This window comes from Falco rusticolus, chromosome 17, assembly GCF_015220075.1.
Source record: "Falco rusticolus isolate bFalRus1 chromosome 17, bFalRus1.pri, whole genome shotgun sequence".
Classification (NCBI taxonomy): Eukaryota; Metazoa; Chordata; class Aves; order Falconiformes; family Falconidae; genus Falco; species Falco rusticolus.
Window position 1 is genome coordinate 2954104 of NC_051203.1, and position 18732 is coordinate 2972835.

General features: G+C 60.2%; 1 protein-coding gene across 4 annotated transcripts; it reads right to left on the reverse strand.

The window, feature by feature from the left end:
• Positions 1-178: 178 nt before the first annotated feature.
• On the reverse strand, positions 179-9659 carry HMGA1 (high mobility group AT-hook 1). 4 transcript variants are annotated; one of them, XM_037410800.1, is made up of 6 exons: positions 9544-9659; positions 9097-9296; positions 4124-4229; positions 3217-3300; positions 2712-2762; positions 179-1545 (listed from the first exon to the last, which is right to left on the reverse strand). In XM_037410800.1, exons 3-6 carry the CDS (start codon positions 4223-4225, stop codon positions 1489-1491), a joined length of 294 nt encoding a protein of 97 aa, XP_037266697.1. In that variant the 5' UTR covers positions 4226-4229; positions 9097-9296; positions 9544-9659; the 3' UTR covers positions 179-1488. The 4 variants fall into 4 exon arrangements, with proteins under 4 accessions (XP_037266697.1, XP_037266696.1, XP_037266695.1 ...); XM_037410799.1 differs by lacking the exons at positions 9097-9296; positions 9544-9659 and adding an exon at positions 8894-9030 and having other exon boundaries at positions 179-1542; XM_037410798.1 differs by lacking the exons at positions 9097-9296; positions 9544-9659 and adding an exon at positions 8894-9023 and having other exon boundaries at positions 3217-3297.
• Between the last annotated feature and the right edge of the window lie 9073 nt (positions 9660-18732).

Below are 18732 nucleotides of genomic sequence, written 5' to 3' on the forward strand. Positions count from 1 at the left end.
GGGGGGATTCAGCAGCATGGGCACTGCTGGACCACGGGCCAGCCCAACGCCGAGGTGCTCAGCATCCTGCATCCCTCCCTCGCCAGCAGCACGGCTCGGTTTGCTGATAAAAAGGCGTCGAGGACAGGAGTTTGGCGGGGGGTGGCAGGGTTTTGCCTGTTTCTGTTTCCATCGGCAGCTCCTGTCCGTCCCGGCGGAGGATGGCTGGCACCATCATGGATATCCCTGTGGAGAAGGTGGCCGCTCCATGCCCGTCAGCTCTCCCTGCATGGAGAAAACCTGCTCCCACCCTGCTGCCGGGGCCGGACCCCAGCCAGAGTCCAGGGCGGAGGCATCAAACATCCATAAAATGTTTTATTCAAGTAACTGCAAATAGGAAACCAAAAGGTCGTTAACAGTAAACCAAAAAAAAAAAGAAAAAAAAAAAAAAGAAAACCAAAAAAAACCCAAATCCCAATTTTCTCCCACCGGGGCCGCCCGGCACCGACCTCCGGTCCCGCTGCAGCAGTTGTGCAAGGGCAGTGTGGTGGGGGAGCATCCCGCATTCCCCCCACCCCACTGCCCTGCCAGCCTCTATCCCTTGAAGCAGCAGAGCAACCAAGACCTCAAAATAACAATTTTTTTTAAAAAAAAAGCCCAAAAAAAGGGGAAGGAAAAAAATACCCCAGGGCCCCCAGCAACACCCCGAAAAAGGAAACACGGAGCCAATGATGCCCCGGCAGCTGGCACAGCAGCAGCATGTCTGTGAGTTCAGAGAGTGGAACTTAAATATCCAGAGGTAGTTGTGAATGAAAGGAAAAAAAAAAAAAGAAGTATTTTTTCTAAAAAAAAAAAAAAATATATATATATATACCAGAACCTATGAGGAAGGGGCTGCCCCGAGCCAGCCCCACTTGGGCACCCCCAGGGATGGGTGCTGAGCCCCGGCGTCACGGCGGGAGCTGCTCTCCCACACACAGTGCAGTCACCCGGGACTGGCGGGGGGGGGGGTGGGGAACAACACACAAGGGGGTTTTTGCCCAGGGTAGCAGCAGGCCAGAGCAAAGGTCTGATGCACGTGGGGGTCTCGCCTTTGCTGACCCCCCTGTCTCTTCCCTGCAGAAATCCCGGGGCAAAGCCCGGTGCTCAGGGGGCAACCAGCACCCGCTTTGGATGGGTGAGATCATGGGGGGGGGCAGCAAAGGTGGGGGGGGTCCCAGCCCCAGCTCTCTGCCTGGCACCCCCTGTGCCAGTGGGGCTGCTCCACAAAACCCAGCGCTGGGGAGAGGGGGGAGCCGGGGCGAGTGCCCCCCCTCTGGGCCGGGGGGCTGCGGGGGCTGCCCAGGCTGGGCCGTTTTCCAGTGCTGCCATTGTCTGAGGGTGAGGAAGGAGCGGAGGAGGGAGGAGGAAAAAGCCAGGGCGGCACAGTGGGTTTCTCCCCGTCCCTCTCCCCCGGCCGCTGAGGACGCGGGACCGTCAGGCGATGAGGTAGCGCCGGTTTGGGAGGTTTCACTGCTCGTCCTCGGATGATTCCTGGGAAATGTTCACCTCCTCCTCGTCCTGCTGCTGCAAGCCAAGGGAGTGCAGTCAGGGGGTGCCAGGGGCTGTGCCCCCCCCCCGCCCCATCACCCCTGGAGGGTGGCCAGACACATCACACCCCTTATGCAAAGAGGGAAACTAAGGCACCAGCATCCTCCTGAGTTTGGGACTGGTCCTTGCTCCAGGTTTAACCATTACAGGTTAAATCCCAGGTAAGACCCCCCCGGGTGGGCTTGCAGCGAGGAGGGGGGGGGAGCCACATGCCCTGGGTGCACACCCCCCCTGCAAGCCTGACACTGTGGTCCCCAGTGCCTCCAGTTGGCAGTGGGAATGCCGGTGGTGGCAGGACTGGCTGTCCGTGGCCAGGCGGCCGTGAGCATCACGGCCCCGCACGCGGCGGTGAGTCAGGGCTGAGTGTGAGTGTGAGTCAGCGCCGGCCCCCGCTTCCTCCCGCTCCATTCATAAAAAACCCACCACAGCCAGTGGCTGCCAGAGCGGGACACGAGTGTCCCCGGCATGGCCCTGCTGGCACGGGACAGGCTCGTTCCCACCCCACCCAACTGGCTGCCCACCCTGGGGTCCCTGAAACAGCCACTGGTGCTGTGACACTGGTGCAGGACACCCAGGATGTGCCCCCCTCGTTTGCTGGTCCCAGCCCTTCGCCCTCTGGAAGGAATTTAAGCGGGAAAAGGGGCCAAACCCTGCATGGGGCAGAGCAGTCGCACCTGGAGGATGCTCTGGGGTGGCTCCTGCATCCCAGCGTGTGGCAACAGCTCCTGGGCATGGGGACATGCCCATGCATGGGGTGGCCTGGGGCTGGGGACAGTGGGTGGCTGCAGTGCTGGGGGGATGCTGCACACACAGGCTGCAGGAATGGCGTGCTGGTGACACTGGGTGACAATGGGTGCCAGGCAAGTGCGTGCCAGCGTGCCACCGAGGCAGGGACCTGCGCACGACCCCCACGGAGAGGTGGGGGAGCAGGGATGGCTCACAGCCCCCAGCACTGGGGCAGGGCACGGCATGGCATGGAGCCCATCCTGTGCCACACTGTGTCCCCTTTTTGCTCACTGCTCTGCTGTCCTGCAGCCTGGCAGCATTTACCCCACACGTGTGGGGGCAGCCGGAGGGCTGCTGTGTCCCCACAGTGCCCAGCACCCTGCCAGGGTGGAGGAGGCAGGGAAAAGCCCACTCACCGATTTTTTGGGTCGGCCTCGAGGTTTTCTCCCTGGTGTGACTGCAGCTTTCTGAGCCAAAATAAAAACCAAGATGTTTTGGTCAGGCGGGGGCCGTCCCCTCGTCCCCAGGATGCTGTTGGGGGGGGCAGGGGGTGGTATTCCCCTTCCTCCCACCCATGACTTGCCAAATTCATCACCCCAATGGCATCTCCCGGATTGCTGCACCCAGGTGGCCCCGGGGCCACAGCCAGGCCCCCCCGCCCCCCCCTGCAGCCGGCTTCCAGCACCGGGATGGCCCCGGCCCTGTGACTCATGAGGCGGGCGCAGGATGTGACTCGCATGTTTTGCAAACACGTTTATCACGGGTGTCCACATGCTGACACGCGGTCCCCGGCTCCCCCCACCTTCCCTGGGGGCCAGTGCCGAGACGCCCCCACCCCACACCTCCCAGGGCTGGATCTGCCCTGAACTGGCTGTAATTGAGCTCCAAATGGATTTGTCGTCCCTGTCCCCAGCCACCTACCCTGCCTTTCGGGGTGGCCTTGTTTTTACTGCCCTTCGGCCGTCCACGGGGTCTCTTGGGGATCGGGGCCTCGCTGGGCTCCTGCTGGAGGGAGAGTGGAGGGGGATCATTGTGGATGAGGGTCCTCAAGGAGGGAGCCATGCCCAGGGGGGCTCCCAGTGCAGCAGCGCACCCAGAGATGCTCCAGGCTGGGAGTCCCATTCTCCCCAGCAGACCCAGGCAGGGCAGAGATGCTCTTGCACGTGGTACTGTGAGCACTGGTTGCACTGGGATTGGCGGCCAGGCACAGGCCCCTGTGCGTCCTTCAGCTGGGCATGTACGTCACCCATCCCACCCTGGCATTAATCGCTTGGCTTAGCCAGACGGTCCCCACAGGTTTCTCAGCACCAGACCCCGGCTTGCTGCTGGTGCCGCTGCCCTGCAAAGCGTTGGGCAACCCGCAAATTGCCTTTTCTGTGGGAAAATGATGCGCACAAACCCCACCTGCCCTTGGGGGGGGCTAGGGGCGGGTTGGCACTATAAAGGTTCCAGCAGCATCTTATCCTTCTGAGCAGCTTTTGCTAATGGGGCTTTAATTAGCCCATCTGCAAAGGCAGGTTCAGCTGCAGCCTGGGGAGGAGCAAGGGGAAGGCTCCAGCTCTTCCCTGGGTGAGGAGCAGCTCTGAGATGTTGCAGGGCTGAGGGGGGTGGGTGGGCTGTGAAGCCCCCCAGGAGGGTTTTGCTGAGGGTGAGCACCCAGGAGGTGCTGCTCAAAGGGAGGTAGGGGGAATGCGCCATGGGCGGCCCCCTCCCTGCCTGGGGGATGCTGCCAGGGTGCGAGTAGGGGCGTTTCTTGCTGTCCCATATGATGGCATCGCTCCCCAGTGGGGTGCCCCCTCCCTCCTTTCTCCCAGGGGACCCCACGTACCTGTGGCTTCTTCCTGGGCCGGCCCCGGCCCCTCTTCTCCGACACGTCCTTCTCCCCCTTGGAGGCCAGGGGCTGGCTGGATTTGGCGCTGGATTCGCTCATCGTCCTTCCAGCAGCGGTGGAGTGGGAACAGGAGGAAGGTCAGTCAGTGATGGCTTGCCATGCTGGCTGGCACTGCTCCCCCCAGCCCTCTCCCCAGGGCAGGAGGCCATGGAAGTGACTCACTGGGCCACAAGGGATGAGCTGAGCCACCGGAGCTTCCCATGGACTCAGCCTGGCCATACCTCTGCCACCTGCTGCCCCCAGGTAAGGATGCTTGGCGCCCTCAGCTGCCACCTGGTACCTCTGTGGGGATGGGGGCAGCTGGTGGGGTATCAGCATGGACAGGAGGTGACAAGGAGCAGGGTCCCCCCTCCAAGAATGCGTCTTAAAATTAAAATTCAGCTGAAATGAGCAGCTTCTGCCCTGCTTCAGCCCTTCCCGGAGGCTCAGCTGCATCCTGCCCCTCTCCCAGCATGGAGCGGGGACCAGCCCGTGCCCAGGGCACTGCCAGGGCTAGCAGGGCCCGTGGCGGAGAAACCAAAAGCATCACTAAGAGCTATGCCTGGAAGAGACCCCCACCTGTATTTTTGAACCCCCCCAAGCCCATTCAGCAGCACCACGCCGTGGGCTGCGGGGCTCTTCTGCCCCAGAAATGCAGAGCACCTTGGGCAGGCACGACCCTTCCTCCCGCTGCTGCAAAACCAGTATCTGCAAAACCGTCACTGCTGCACCCGTGTCCCTCCTGCAAACAGACCTTTGGCCCGTGCCGGTCCCCGCTGTGCCGTCCCTGGCACAGCCGCTCCCCACCGGTGCCCTGTGGCAATGCCCCAGTGCAACCAGCCCAGGCCAAGGCGCGGGGATGGAGCACGTGCCTGAGGCTGCAGGGCTGGACCCCAGCAGCGGGACCCCCTTGCTGCTCCCCAGTCTCATGGCCCTAACGACCAGCCACACGTGGTGGCTGGTGCTCTCCCATGGCTGGAAGAGGCTCTGGGTGCTCAGACCTCCCTGGCTCGCCCATCCCTGCTCCCTACCTTCTCGCGGGGGGGGGCTGCAGCTGCATCCCTTCTGGGGATACAACCTGCATCCTCCCAGCACCAACTGGGGAGCAAAACCAGCCGGCTGCAGGGCAGGAGTCCTGACTGAAACCCGTGGCACGGACACCCCGCTCGATCAGCCAGCGCCCTGGTGCTAAGGCAGCTCCCGCAGTCCCCAGCAGGAATTTGGGGAGCAGCAGCTTGGCCAGCCCTTCCTGCAGAGCCTGTTCCCTTGCCCCAAAAGGAGGAGAGTGGCTCCAGATTTAATCTGGAGTCCTTGAAAGCCCAGACACGCTGCTGGTACCAGCAAGTTGGAACAGGACGAGCGGTGGCACGGCACCGGGGCCTCTGGGCATCCCCGTGGGTGTCCCAGGCCCTGGAAGGGTGGTGCAGGCTCCCACAGCCCTGCTTGACCCCCCGCACCCAGGGTGGGATGCTGCACCCCTGCACCCTGCTCCTGCCACCCCGGCTGGGTTTAGGGACAGGCACCGCCTGGCACTTGTCCTAGGGACCCTGCATTGTCCCCTCCCCTGTGCATGTCCCAAAGGGCTGGATGGGTTTCCTTGCTCGTGGGGAAAACCCACAGAGCAAAAGGCTCCACGTCCCCTTTCTACCTCCACGCTTCCCCAGGGGGGGTAGGGAAAACCTGCTTTTCCAGAGCTGTGGGGCCAGTTCCACACCCAGCTCCCAGCCCAGGAGCCAGGAGGATGGGCTCCAGGCTGGAAGGGAGCAGGATTGCTACCACAGCCCCAGTGCTTACCAGTGACCCCAGGGAAGAGAGCAAGATTGTACCACAGCCCCGGTGCTTACGGATGACCCCAGGCATGGGGTACCTGCTCTGTTCCTTGGTGGGGTGACCGTGGCCGTGCAGAGGGAGGGCACCTGCTCGGAGCGATGTGACATTTCCCTGCAGAAACAGGGCTGCGAGAGCAGCGTCCCGGTCTTGCTGCTTGGGACACTTGGCTAGAAAATCACAGCTTTGCTCTGGGATGGATGGTGCAACCTCCCTGGGTCACCTCCTGCTCCGGGGACCGTCCCTGCACCCCTGCCCTGGCTCTGACCCATGTCCCCTGAGCACAGCAGCCCCCCGGCCCAGCTTCTCCTGCAGGCTGTGTGCCCAGTCTGTGCGCAAAGACGGAGGCACCCTCCCTGCGGGGTTCATAATGTTTGATTTTGAGCAACTGTTTTCAATTTGGATGGTGTTAGAGCAGCTGGGACAGCACTAGCTACCAGGGAGAGCGGGGTTGTGGGGGGAGCCAGGGTGCTGAGCCCCCCAAGGATGCTGAGCCTTCATGGGGTGGCTGAAGCAGGTGCAGGCGAGACGTGTGGTGCGAGGAGCCGTGCTCAGACGTTCAAGGCCTTTTAAAAAAAAAACACGTCAGCTCCCACTCCCCTCTGGAAGTGACTCACGAGTGCAAAACAACAACAAAAACCACCCTCGGATTCTTTTTTTTTTTTTTTTTGGGGGGGGGGGGAGAGACAGAAACCACGCTGTCGGGTAAACACCCTGAAAATATTACTCACAGCATCCCAGAACCCTTCAAGGATTCTCTTTAAAAAAAAAGAAAAAAATTTAGACTTGGGAAAGGAAAACGCCGGCCAGCTGACTGGGGGCTGGTATGAGTTTGTCGCTTTTCAATCTTTTTAAGTCAATCTTTGACAGAGAAAACGCAGCCTCTGAGCCACGCCGTACCCCCTCCTTTAGCTGGAAACTGCTGGGCCCAGCATGGCCCCCCACCCTGCTGTGCTCCCCTCCATCCTGCCAGGGATGGGCCCTACACAGGGGGCCAGCATAGGATGCTGATGGGACCCCCCCCCCCCCCCCACCATGGGGATGCTGCCGGGTACAGCCCCCCATACCCCTGCAAAGTTCTTGGAGCTGGGGAAAGCACGTGTGCTTTCCCACCCATCCCTCCGCCACCTCCAAACTCCTCCCAGGGGCTCCAGAGCTGAGACCACCCCAGGGGACCACTCCAGAGCTGAGACCACCCCAGGGGACCGAGGGCTCTGTACCCTGCTCTGGCAGGGGGCGTGAGGAGGAGGATGCCTGGGTGGGAGATGGGAGATGCTCCCACCTTCCCAGCCAACACCCCCCCTTTCCCAGCTGGGCGCGATGCTCCCTGGCTCGGTGGCACCTGCCTGGCCCTGGGTGCACCCTGATCCTGCGGGATGGTGCCGGGGATGCCACGGGAAGCAGCTCCAGCCCCACTGAAAGGCAGCAAAGCTGTCCAGGAGGGAGGGAGCAGCGATGTTGCCATGGAGGAAAGGAAGCAGCTGAGAGAAACCTTTCCAGGCAGGGAGGAATTGGTCGGAGAGGAGGGCAGGGGACTGCCGGGCTCCCCGAGGCTGGCAGGGATAAATCTCTGCAAGGTTTGGAGGTGGAAGGGCTATATCTGCCTCTTGATCGATAGAGTTGGGGGAAGGAAAACATCCTTCCCTCTCCATCCTTACGGATGGTGGGTTGCCAGACTCTCCTCCCGCATCCCCCTCTGCTCCGTGACACGAGCTGGGCCGTTCTCAGCAGCCGCCTCTTGCAACAAGCCAGGGGTGGGCTGCAAAAGAGAGACCCTGGCCCCTCGGAGCGATGCTCCTGGGTGCTCCTGGGCCTGCTCCTGCCTTCCCCCCACACACCCGCGCTGGTTTACACCGCTCTGTGCAAATAACCCCATAAATCCCCCGCTCCTGCCACCTACTCCTAGATTAAACAAACCAGCCCAGGAGAAGCGGGGAGCCAGGCGGTGGCTTAGATCTTATTTACCAAAAAAAAAAAAAAAAAAAATTAAAAAAATAGATTTTTTTTTTTTTTTTTTCACGCCCAGGAAATCTACCCTGATTGCAGCGGGAGAAGGATCCCGGCCGCACCTCCTGGCAAAGGGAGGCCGGGAGAGGGAGGAGGGGGAGGAATAGTGGAGCAGAAGTTGAAGAGCCAGTTCGGCAGGGGTGCGAGGGCTGCGGAGGGATGTGCGCAGCTCCTCGTTAGGACGAACCCTCCAGGGGGCTGCTTTGAAGGCCCCCCCCCGGCCTGCTATTAAGGAAAGTCGTCCCCCCCCCCTCCTTCCTTCCTGGGCATGTATAATAAAAGGAAGTGATAAAAGAAAGGAAGGAGGGAGGTGGGGGAAGAAAGAAAAGAGGCAGGAAGGGCACCATCATCACACGCTTTGTGAAGCCCCTGCCCTGCGAGGTGTAATAAAAGCCCGAGCGGAGCCAGCGCTGGGTGGCATCACCCCCCCGCCGGGGAGGGGGGGGAGGGGAGGGGACTGAGCCCCAGCCGTGCAACTTTGCACCGACCTGTGCGTCCCCCCCCCGCTCCGTGAGCCGCGCGTGGCCCCCTTGCCCCGACTCCCCCCGCTTTGCACCGACCCCCCTGCACCGACCCACCCCCGTCCGTGCACCAGCCGCGGCCCCACGCACCTTGCACCGGCCCGGCCCCACGCACGCCCCCGGCCCCACGCACCTTGCACCGCCCCCCCCCCCCAAGCGAGGGGGTTCCCGGGGGCGGCCGCTGCACCCCGGGGCCGTGCGCCAGCCCCCCCCCCCCCCCCCTCCCGGGAGGTGCGGGGCGTTTGCACCACCCGAAACCGAGCAAGTGAAGGAAAAGTCCCGCAGCCGGCACCGAGGACCACCCCCCCTCTCCGACCCCCCCCGCCAGGTGCATCACCCTATTAATAACAATAATTAATAACAAGAATAATACCGAGAGGCATTGCCGAGCCGGCCCGCCGCACGCACACACGCGTCCTTGCAAATACAGAGCAAACCGGGGGCGATCGTGCAAAGCATGCGGGGGGGTGGGGGGCAGCACAGCCCCGGGACCCCCCCCAACCACCCTCCCAGCACCCCCGGGCCCTCCCCCGCGCCCCCCGCAGCAAAAAGCAAAGATTAAAGGCCGGCACTCACAGTCAGCTTGATCTCGGAGCTGGGTGCTTGGGGTGTTTTGGGTGGTTTGGTTTGTTTTTTTGGGTTTTTTTGGGGTTTTTTTTTTGGTGGTTTTTAGGTTGTTTGTTTGTTTTGGTTTTTTTTTCTCCTGGCGTGTCTGTGTTGTGAAGCGAATTAAACCCCCCCCCTCCCGGCGGCTGCTGCTGCTCGCAAATGCGGATCTGAAAGGAGAAGGCAGAGAGAGAGGCTGCGACTCACACACGCATCCACAGCTCAGCCAGGCCCCCCTCTTATTTATATAAATAATAAAGAGAGAGGAAAAAAAAAAAATTGCTCCAGGAGGAAGGAAGCTGGGTCAAAATCATTTGCAGGGAATGAGGAGAAAAAAAAAAAAAAAAAAAAGAAAAAAAAAAAAGGTGGGGGGAAGGGGGGGGAGAGGGGGGGAAAGGAGAGAGCTCCCAGCCTTACTGGAGGGGATCCAGCTGCTAAAAATAGCAAAATCACACTCGAAATTAAATAAGGGCACCCAGGCTAACGGGAGCTTCCAGCCCTTGCGGCGGGGGGAGGGGCCGGCTGCATCACGGCCGCCGGGGGCGGGCGGCGGCGGCGCCGGGAGCGATAGGTCCGTTCAAAGGGCCGCGGCGGGTGGCGGCTGCGCCCCCCGCCCCAGCCCCGGGGGCGGCCCAGGGTCCCTCCCCCGGGGGGGGAAACATCCCTCCACCCCACCCCCCAGGCGGCTGCTGCAGCGATGCTCCCGCCTGGGGCGGTGGGGGGTGCGAGGACCCCTCCGTGCCCCCCGGCTGGCCTCGCCGTGGGGACACCCCCCACTCTCCCCAGGTTGCCTCCACGCCACAGCGGTTTTTTTTGGGGTGGGGAGTATCACCGGGGGGGGGGGGGGGGGGAAGCACGAGGACCCCTCCGTGCCCCCCAGCTTGCCTCGCCGTGGGGTAACCCCCCCCCAGGTGCCCCCACGCCACAGCGGGGGTTGGGGGGTGGGGGGCGATGCGGGTGCGAGGACCCCTCCGTGCCCCCCAGCCGGCCTCGCCGTGGGGAGCCGCCCCCCCGCAGGTGCCCCCATGCCGCAACGGAGGGTTTTTTGGGGGGGGAAGCAGCACCGGGCTGTGCCATGCACCGGGGCTGTGTGGGTGCGAGGACCCCTCCATGCCCCCCAGCTGGCCTCGCCGTGGGGTAACCCCCCCCCCAGGTGCCCCCACACCACAGCGGGGTTTTGGGGGGGGAAAGCATCACCGGGGGGGGGGGTGGAAGCACCGGGTCTGTGCCATGGGTGACAACGCACGATGCTCTTTTCCTTTTGCAGCCTCCCTGCCAGGTTAACACCCCCCCACCCCCCCCACCCCCCAAAAAAAAAAAACCAAACCCAAAAAACCAACCCCTCTGGTCCCCATCTAGAGGCACCAGCGGTGGGTGCTCCATCCCCAGCCCCCCCCTCCCCCTCCAAGGGCTGGCTGGGTTATGTCGCGATATTGATTTTATTTTTTATTACAGCACCACCGCAGAAATGGGAGGCTGGTGTGGAACTGGGTCTGGTCCTGCCTCGGGGATCGGGGGGGGGGGTTGGGAGCTGGTGAGCAGCCCTGAGACCCCCCCGGGGTTTAAGCAGACGATTGGCTCGGGCTGCAGTAAAGAAGTTTTATCCTGAATTCCTGTGATCTGTTTTGGAAGTGGTTTAAGTCAGTCCAGAGTAGGAACCAAGAGCAGCTCACCACGTAGGTACCCCAAAACTCACACACACCCCATGTCCGAGGGGCAAGGGATGTCAAGCGTTGGAGATCTTGTGGTGAGTTTTTTCTTGGGATATAAAGAAATCCAGAGCTCGGCATCCTGTCAGTGACAAACCTGTGCAACATTCCCCCAAACGCCTGTGGAAATGCAAATTGCAAATTCAATGGAAACTCACTTTAGGTGCTTTTGAGCATCCAAGGGTTGAAATCTGGAGTTAGGAGCTGAACTTCAGACTGGCTGGATTTAAGTTTCGTGCAGGTTTTTATTAAAAAAAAAAAAAAAAAAAGGCACCTTTGAAAATGTGAAACTTGGGAGTATCAATACCTGCATGTGCAAAACTTGTTCAGCAGGGAAGATTTATGATGAAAAAAGAAATAAATCAAACCAAGCTGGTCACCCTGGCAATTCTGTTTTGCTAATTGTTATTTGGATTTTTAAAATCCCCTGCAAATTCCCCCTGACTAAAACACAATCAAAGCACTGTCCCTTCCTGACAATTAAAAACTGAAAGCAAAGTGGGGGGAAAACACCACGCTGTAAGAAGCTGACCTGTTTTTCAAACACCAAAAAGAACCGGCATCGCCCTGCTGGCACCACCGTGTTTTGGGGCTGAGCTTGGCTGCAGCCCCCTGACCCGGGGACGGTGGTGGGTGTCCTCCACCTGGGGGCCTTGCATCCAGGCAAGGTATTCGCAGACCCTGAGTATTTTATTTTATTTTAATTTTTAAATTTTTTTTTTTTTTTTGCTAAAATTGGTGTTTCCCTTGGCTGCAGGCAGCCCTGCCTGGGTTTGGAGGTGCTGGGGTGCCTTCTGCCTGCAGTACCCCCTGCTCTGCCCATGGCCATGCTCAGGCTTCCCCCCTTTGCCTTGAGCTTGGTGAGGAATTTGGTTTCTGTCCCTGGCAGAGGCTTGTTGTTATTAATATCCCTCGTTATTTATTCTGTGGTGGCGGTGAATGGCTGTAACTGGAGAGCTGTGAACAACCAGGGCTGCTCTTCCTTGCTTTGATCCCTTCAAACTTTCGGCAATTCCCAGCTTGCTGGAGCCTCCCCAAGCCGGCTTCACCTGTGGGGTGACCACTTGGTCTTTAAAGCAAAATAATTCCATAGTGGTCCCCCGAAATTAAGGTGAGATGCTGCCAGCAGCCGGGAGCAACGCTGAGATGGGAAACCAGCACATGACCATGTGCAAGGAGGGGAAACAGGGGAAAAAAATTGGGATGAGGGGAAATGGTATTTGTTTGGCACTCTGAGTATGTTTGCCAGGACAGGAGGACCCTGGGGATTTTGGAAATAGCCAGGCAATGCACAGCAGTGAGGTCTGCACTAAATCAAAAGAAATCTGTGCCTGTGCGATGATGACGCGACGAGGTGGGATGCAGAGTGGTGCAGGGCTGCTGGATTGGAGCTGGGGCCAGGATTTCGGTGCGGGGAGATCATTTTCACTTTTGTTTTTGCGGTTTTCCCTGGCTCAAGCCTGCAGCTGGCGTGGGTCTGGGAGCAGGACCGGCCAGGTTCACCCATCCTGCCTTCTGCAGTGAGACCCGAAAGTGAAAATGGCTGGAAACAGGGAACCAAGCAGTGATTTCTTTTTTCTCTCCGCCGTGACCAAGGCGTGGAGGAGCAGCCTGCACCGTGCTGGGGTCAGCATCCCACCGAGCAGCGCTGCCCCACGTTATCCCGGCGAACTGGGATGCGTGCAGGGGATGTCCTGGGTGGGGGGCTTGCAGGCCTGGCCGGCCATGGCAGGAGGGGTCCGGGATGGGGACAGGGCCTTTGTTTCCCCTCCCGGCTTTGTTTCCCGATGGCCCCATTGATGAAGCCCCATGTGGCCAAACAGCCCCAGCTCCACCCCGAAACTGTCCTTTTAATTTGATTAAACAGCTCCTTCCTTTTCACCCATTGAGGAGCTTTAGCGCTCACCAGTGCAGTATTTTCCTGTAGTCCTACACTGGGGACAAATTCCTAAATCACCGGATAAATTAGAGGCTTAATGGCCCTGCTTTTGAAAGCGCAAGCCCTGCGTTTGCAGGACACAGCGATGCCAGCGCTGCGGGATGCGTGTGCTGCAGGTGGGGGGGGTGCACATGGATTCTTGGGTTTCCCTATATTTTTTCTAGCCAATGTTTCAGGCCTGGGAGGAGATCTGATGGGGAAATGGGTGCCCAGTGCTTGGGAAAAGCTGCACCTCTGCCAGGTCCCTGGAAAAGAAGGGGCTTGAAATCATTCCCGGCTTCTTCAGCTCCACAGGGATCTGCAAAACTGCAGGTGCTGGTTGGCCCCAAATGCAGCTGCCTTTGGGGGATGTGGGGGACTAGAGGGTGGCCCCGGTGGGGACATCTCATCCCTCTCTGCCCCGTGTCCTGGTGACTACCACGGAGACCTGCAAAGCTGCGTTCGGGATTTGGATGCCTAATTCCTGCTAATTTCCCTGGGAAAGGGGAAACCCGATCCTCTAAGGCAGCTCTGGAAAAAAATCTCAGCCCTGGTTGTTGGGTAATTGGAAGGGCTACCCAACTAATTAAGAGTGTGGTGTGTTTGTCACCTCCAAAGCCCTCTTAAACAGCAGTTAATTAATCCACGTGGTTCTGGCCCTTGTAGAGACAGGTGCTGTTACCCTCGTTTTTCGGTGGGGAAGCATGCGGATCAGAGGTGATGTGACTTGTTTGAAGCTGGGTGAAGAGCATGTTTCACGGGTGTTAGTGTCCAGCCCAGTGCTCAGGCTGCACCGTGTCCCTCCTAGGTGCCCTTACACGGCATCGCCAGGGTGCTGCTGGCTGGAGAGGTTCCTGCTACACCTGGAGCATCCCCCTGCATGCCCTGGTCCTGGCTGCACCGCAGGGAGCATTTGCTGAGGATCCTCCTTCTGTGCAAGTGGTTTTGCATTTTTGCAAAGCCACAGGCAGGACCCGGCTCGCTCTGAAGCTGAGTTTTCTCATTTCCAGCAGCCTTGGGTTATGTTTGTGATGATTGTGTTGATGATGAGCTTGTGTTCAGCTCCTCTGTATGGGGGTGCCCCTCTCCCTGCAGCCCCTCGGCTGCTCCCGGTGTCTCCGGGGAGGGGATATGTCTTGGCTGGCAAAATGCAGCTCAGGTGCACTTTGGTCAGGCAGGAGGATGGTGGCAAGGTCTGACCTGGGTCTGGGCTTATTGCTTCAGTCGTGTCCATCTCTTCCGGCGCAGGAATTGGTTGAACTCTGCATGGCCAGGATCGACATTCATGGCACTACCAGCGTCCCTCCAAGTCACTGCAGGGATGAGCAGAGATTCCCACATTTCCACCCATTTCTGCTCTTTCTCTGCAAGATAAGTGGTGGCTGCACAAGCAAGAAGGCTCCACAGATGGGTCCAAGATGATTAACTGCCTTCGTTAATTCTTGCCCGATGCAATATGGTGAGCATCATGTTCGCTATGCTCCACGTTTCTGACTATCTCAAGGCACCGCAGGGCTGAACTCCTCCTCCTGGGACGACATCTCTGGTGCGGAGCATCCTGAGATCACAGCCCTCAGGAAGGGCTTTCCTGAGATTTGCCACGTCCTGAAATGTTTCTGGCAGACAGGGAGAAATACTTCTTCCTCCAAGAAGCAGAAGGCCTTGCCCAGGTCCATGTGGGAGAGGCAGTAGCGGAGTGGGGCACACAACCCCCTTCCTTCCTCTCATTGCTGTTACCTTGGAGCTTGCGTGCAAATCCCTGCTGAAATATTTATTACTGGCAGCAATCAATAATTAGCCCCTAGGAAAAGACATTTCTGGCAGCCAGCTCCCCTGCTTGCATTCAGAGGGTGGTATGGGGCAAATGTGTGTGGGTCACTGAGCATCATGCCCCCCTATCCGCACCCGGGGGGGGGAATAGGGTGGAAACGGGGGTGCTGAGCACCGGGGAGAAGGGCTGCTGTGGGGGTGTGTGGGTCTCTGTGGAGCCTGCCTTGGGGCAAACTTGGAGGGGAAGGAAGGGAAGAAGATTGTGCCTTATGCCTGTCCCAACCCTCCAGCATCGAGGGGCCTGGGCTGATGAAGAGTGTGGGTGCCCTTTGTGCCTGAAGTGGCCAAATCTGCCCAGACCAAGCCAAACGTGTCAGGTGCTGTCTTGTTTTGAAAGCTCTGCTGGCAAGTTACTCCTGGGATGGCTTTGGCCACCTGGCTGGAGAGTTACAAGGCTGGTCCCGGTGCTGCCCGGCACTTGCTGGGCATCCTCCTGCCTGCCCCTCCAGCCGCGCTGCCGGACACGGCATTTTGTGATTGCAACGCAGAGGTGATGGGGCTGGATCCCCTGACTCCGGGAGCTGGGGATTTAGAGGAGAGTTTGTCCACTTGGCCACAGTGTGAGGAAGCTCTGGCCATGCCAGAGGAACCAGGGGAGAAACCACCCCCGTCCCCATGGTGCAACATCCCTGACTCGGGGCTGGGGGGGGGAGAGAGCCTGGGGGTAGGTGTGGGCCCCCAATGCCCTGATCAGGCAGAGCGACCACCAACCTGTCCCTGTCCCTATCCCTGTCTCACACACACCACGTCTCATTCTTCCTTTTGTTCACAGTCCCTAAAAAACCTGGCTTCAGGGGTGCTGAGCACCCTTGGGTGCTGACCTGCTGCCTTCCACGCTGCAGGGCTCAGGCTTCATCCCACCTCAATCCCAGAAATCAGGTTTAATACCCCCCTCCCTCCCTTTTAAACAAAAATTGAGATTTGCTTTTAATCCCCTGCCAGCAGGAGCCAGGCTTGGAGGGGCTCACCGCCCTGGGTCTGTAATATATATATAAAAGCCTGTATACATAAATATATACATAAACCTCCTAATATATAGCTCCAGAGAGTGCTGGCTGAGCCGCAGCATCCCACATGGTGCAGGGCGAGCCGGACGAGCCGGTGGGGCTGGGAAATGGCTCTGGCTCTGGCAGGGATGCTCCTGCCATGCCCGGGCAGCCACCTCCTGCCTGCAAGCCCCAACCTGCCGGCACCCATGGGGACATGTCCCTGCCGTGGTGCCCCACCTCAGCCCCACATGTGCCTCTCCCATCCCCTGGGATGGCAAGAGTGAGGTTTGGGTGCTGCTGTCAGCAGGATGGCGATGGGTGTGTGTGTGTGGGGGGGTGCTGCTTTGGCTTGGGTACCCCAAGGTGGAGCATCCCATTAATTTTGGGGAGCTGCTCAGTGTCCCGCCAGTGGGTGCCCTGTGCTCCTTGGCCACCAGCCGTGCCACCTCCTGGGGGCTGGGGTGGGCGGTGGGGCTCTAGGGCTGGCAGGGGAGCTGGGATGCTCTGGGGCTGCAGCCATGGCTGCGGTGCACAATGGCCTTTTGTCTGCGGGGCTGCCCCGGGAACATCCCGCCATCCCAGTTTCCCAGTAACATGAAACCTCCTCGGGCCTGCCTTCCCGAGCACAAAGCCTGGGGCTGCTGGGGGGGAGGCTGCTGGGGGGGGGGGGGCAGCTCTAGCCCCTTCCCTGCTCTCCCCCACACTGTGGCACTCATGCACTGAGCATGTTGGGGCTCAGATGGGTGGGGGTCCTGCATCGTGTGAGGCTCAGGTGGGTGGTGGGTGGCCACCGCCCACGCCGGGGTCCTGCAGTGCGTGGCTCCCGCTAGGCATGGGGTGGCATAAATCTGGGACCACCAGGAATGGAGCCACGTGCTGTCCCCATGCCCCTGGGAACCTCCGGGCAAGGATGCAGCATGGGGGGGGTCTCTGGCAGCTTCCTCACCCCCAGGGCTCCTCATCCTCAGCAAAGCAAGAGCACCGCCCCCCCCGCCCCCCCCCCCTTACTCCTCAGGGGCACCCAGGGCATGTGCCAGTGGGTGAGAAAATATCTGTGGGTGCTCCCTGGAGCCCCTTTCCCCTCTGCAGCCCCAGCCCAGCCTGCCCTGGGGCTGGGGGCTAACAAAGGGGGGGTGGTGGTGTAACAAGGCCAGGGAGGAACCGCTGTAAATCATTAATGAGGGATGCAGCGGAAGAGAATGCAAAGGGTCATTAATTGAGGACTTGCTGGCTGGCTCGCAGGGGAGTCTGGCTGCCTTATTTTTTTTTAATCAAGGTATTTTATTGCAAGTGGCACATCTGAACTAAACAGGGTAGTAAAGAAGCTGGCGGGGGCGGGGGCAGGAGCAATGTGGGAGGGAGGTGCTGCGAGGGGGGGGGGGCACATGGTGCAAGGGATGGTGGGCCATGGTGCAAGTAGTGGGGGGCCATGGTGCAAGGGATGGGGGTCCATGGTGCAAGGGATGAGGATCCATGGTGCAAGGAGTGGGGGACACGTGGTTCAAGGGATGGTGGGCCCTGGTGCAAAGGATGGGGGGGCACATGGTACAAGGGATGAGGATCCATGGTGCAAGGAGTGGGGGGCACATGGTGCAAGGGATGAGGATTCATGGTGCAAGGAGTGGGGGGCACATGGTGCAAGGGATGAGGATCCATGGTGCAAGGAGTGGGGGGCACATGGTGCAAGGGATGAGGATCCATGGTGCAAGGAGTGGGGGGCACATGGTGCAAGGGATGAGGATTCATGGTGCAAGGAGTGGGAGGCACATGGTGCAAGGGATGGAGTCCATGGTGCAAGGAGTGGGGGGCACATGGTGCAAGGGATGGAGTCCATGGTGCAAGGGGTGGGGGGCACATGATGTAAGGGATGGGGGTCTATGGTCCAAGGAGTGGGTGGCACATGGTGCAAGGGATGGGGGTCCATGGTGCGAGGGGTGGGTGGATGCACTCCAAGGGGCTTGCAGGGGGTTGGAGGACATGTGGGGCAAAGGGATGGGGGACATGTGCAAGGGACAGGGGACATGTTTTTCCTGCCCTTCCCAGCGGAAGGGCTGGCTCCCTGGACTCTGCAGGCCTGTGTGATGAGGAAGGAGCCCCCCCTTGCTCCCCAGCCAGCAGGCAGCTCCGCTGCCCCCCATGCAAAGACCACCCCAAGCTGTTCCCAGTGGGCATCCAGTTTGGCGCAGGGGCATGTCCTGAGCTCCTCCTCCCACCCAGGGCAGCACCCCAGGGGACCCCCATCAGTCGCATCCCTGGTACCTCTGGGACAGGACACCCAGCTCAGGGGGTGGTCGTGTCCAGAGCCACCACCGCTCGCTGTCACTTCTACATCCACCCCTCCGGGGGGTGCTCCTGGCACAGCCCCCCCCCCCTCCCGCCCCAGCCCCGTGCACGCGTGGGTGCGTGGATGCAGGCACCCTGTACTGGTTTGCCTGGGTCCACGCTTGCTGCTGGTGACCCCAAGGTCACTGTGGCAAAGGGGACACACCAGAGAGGCTGCTCCTTGTTGGGGCTCCAAGAAAATCCCTTTCCCGGCCAAATTCCTTGACACTTTCTCCTTTACTCAGCTCCGGTTGGAAACGCATCAAGGATCCAGGGACTTCCCTCCAACCCGGTGACTCAGGTGGTGGTCATGCGTGACTCAGCCGCTGGCAGTGTCCCCTGCTCCGGAGGTGTGGGGGGGCCTGGAGTGGCCACAGAAGCAGGGAAATGGAAGGCGGGGGTGATGCCGGAGGTGACGGGGCCAAGCTGCCTGCTGGTGTAAAGGAGGGAGCGGGGAGCTGGAGCAGCCCCGCTCTCTGCTGTGGATGCTGTGACTCGTGTCCCCCCCTGTGGGCTGGGGGGTTTAATTAATGGGCTTTGAGGGAGGTGGGTGATGGTGGGCGGTGGGTGCAGCACCGTCTGGGTCAGTGGGTGACCCAAGAGGCAGCAGGGCTGGGTGGGACAGGGCAGCCGGAGATGTAACCAGCAGGTTTTCCTGCAGAGAACAGGCTCCCGCCTTGCTAGAGCGAGTCTGGGGTGAAACAGGTTGGAAACCGGTTTTGTGGCAGAAGGAAAACCAGTGTGCCCAGCGAGCTGGTGGTCCGGGCATCCCCAGCAGCAGCCCAGGGCCAGTGCCCACCCGGTGCCAGCCCGGTGCTGGTGCGATGCCCGCCCGGTG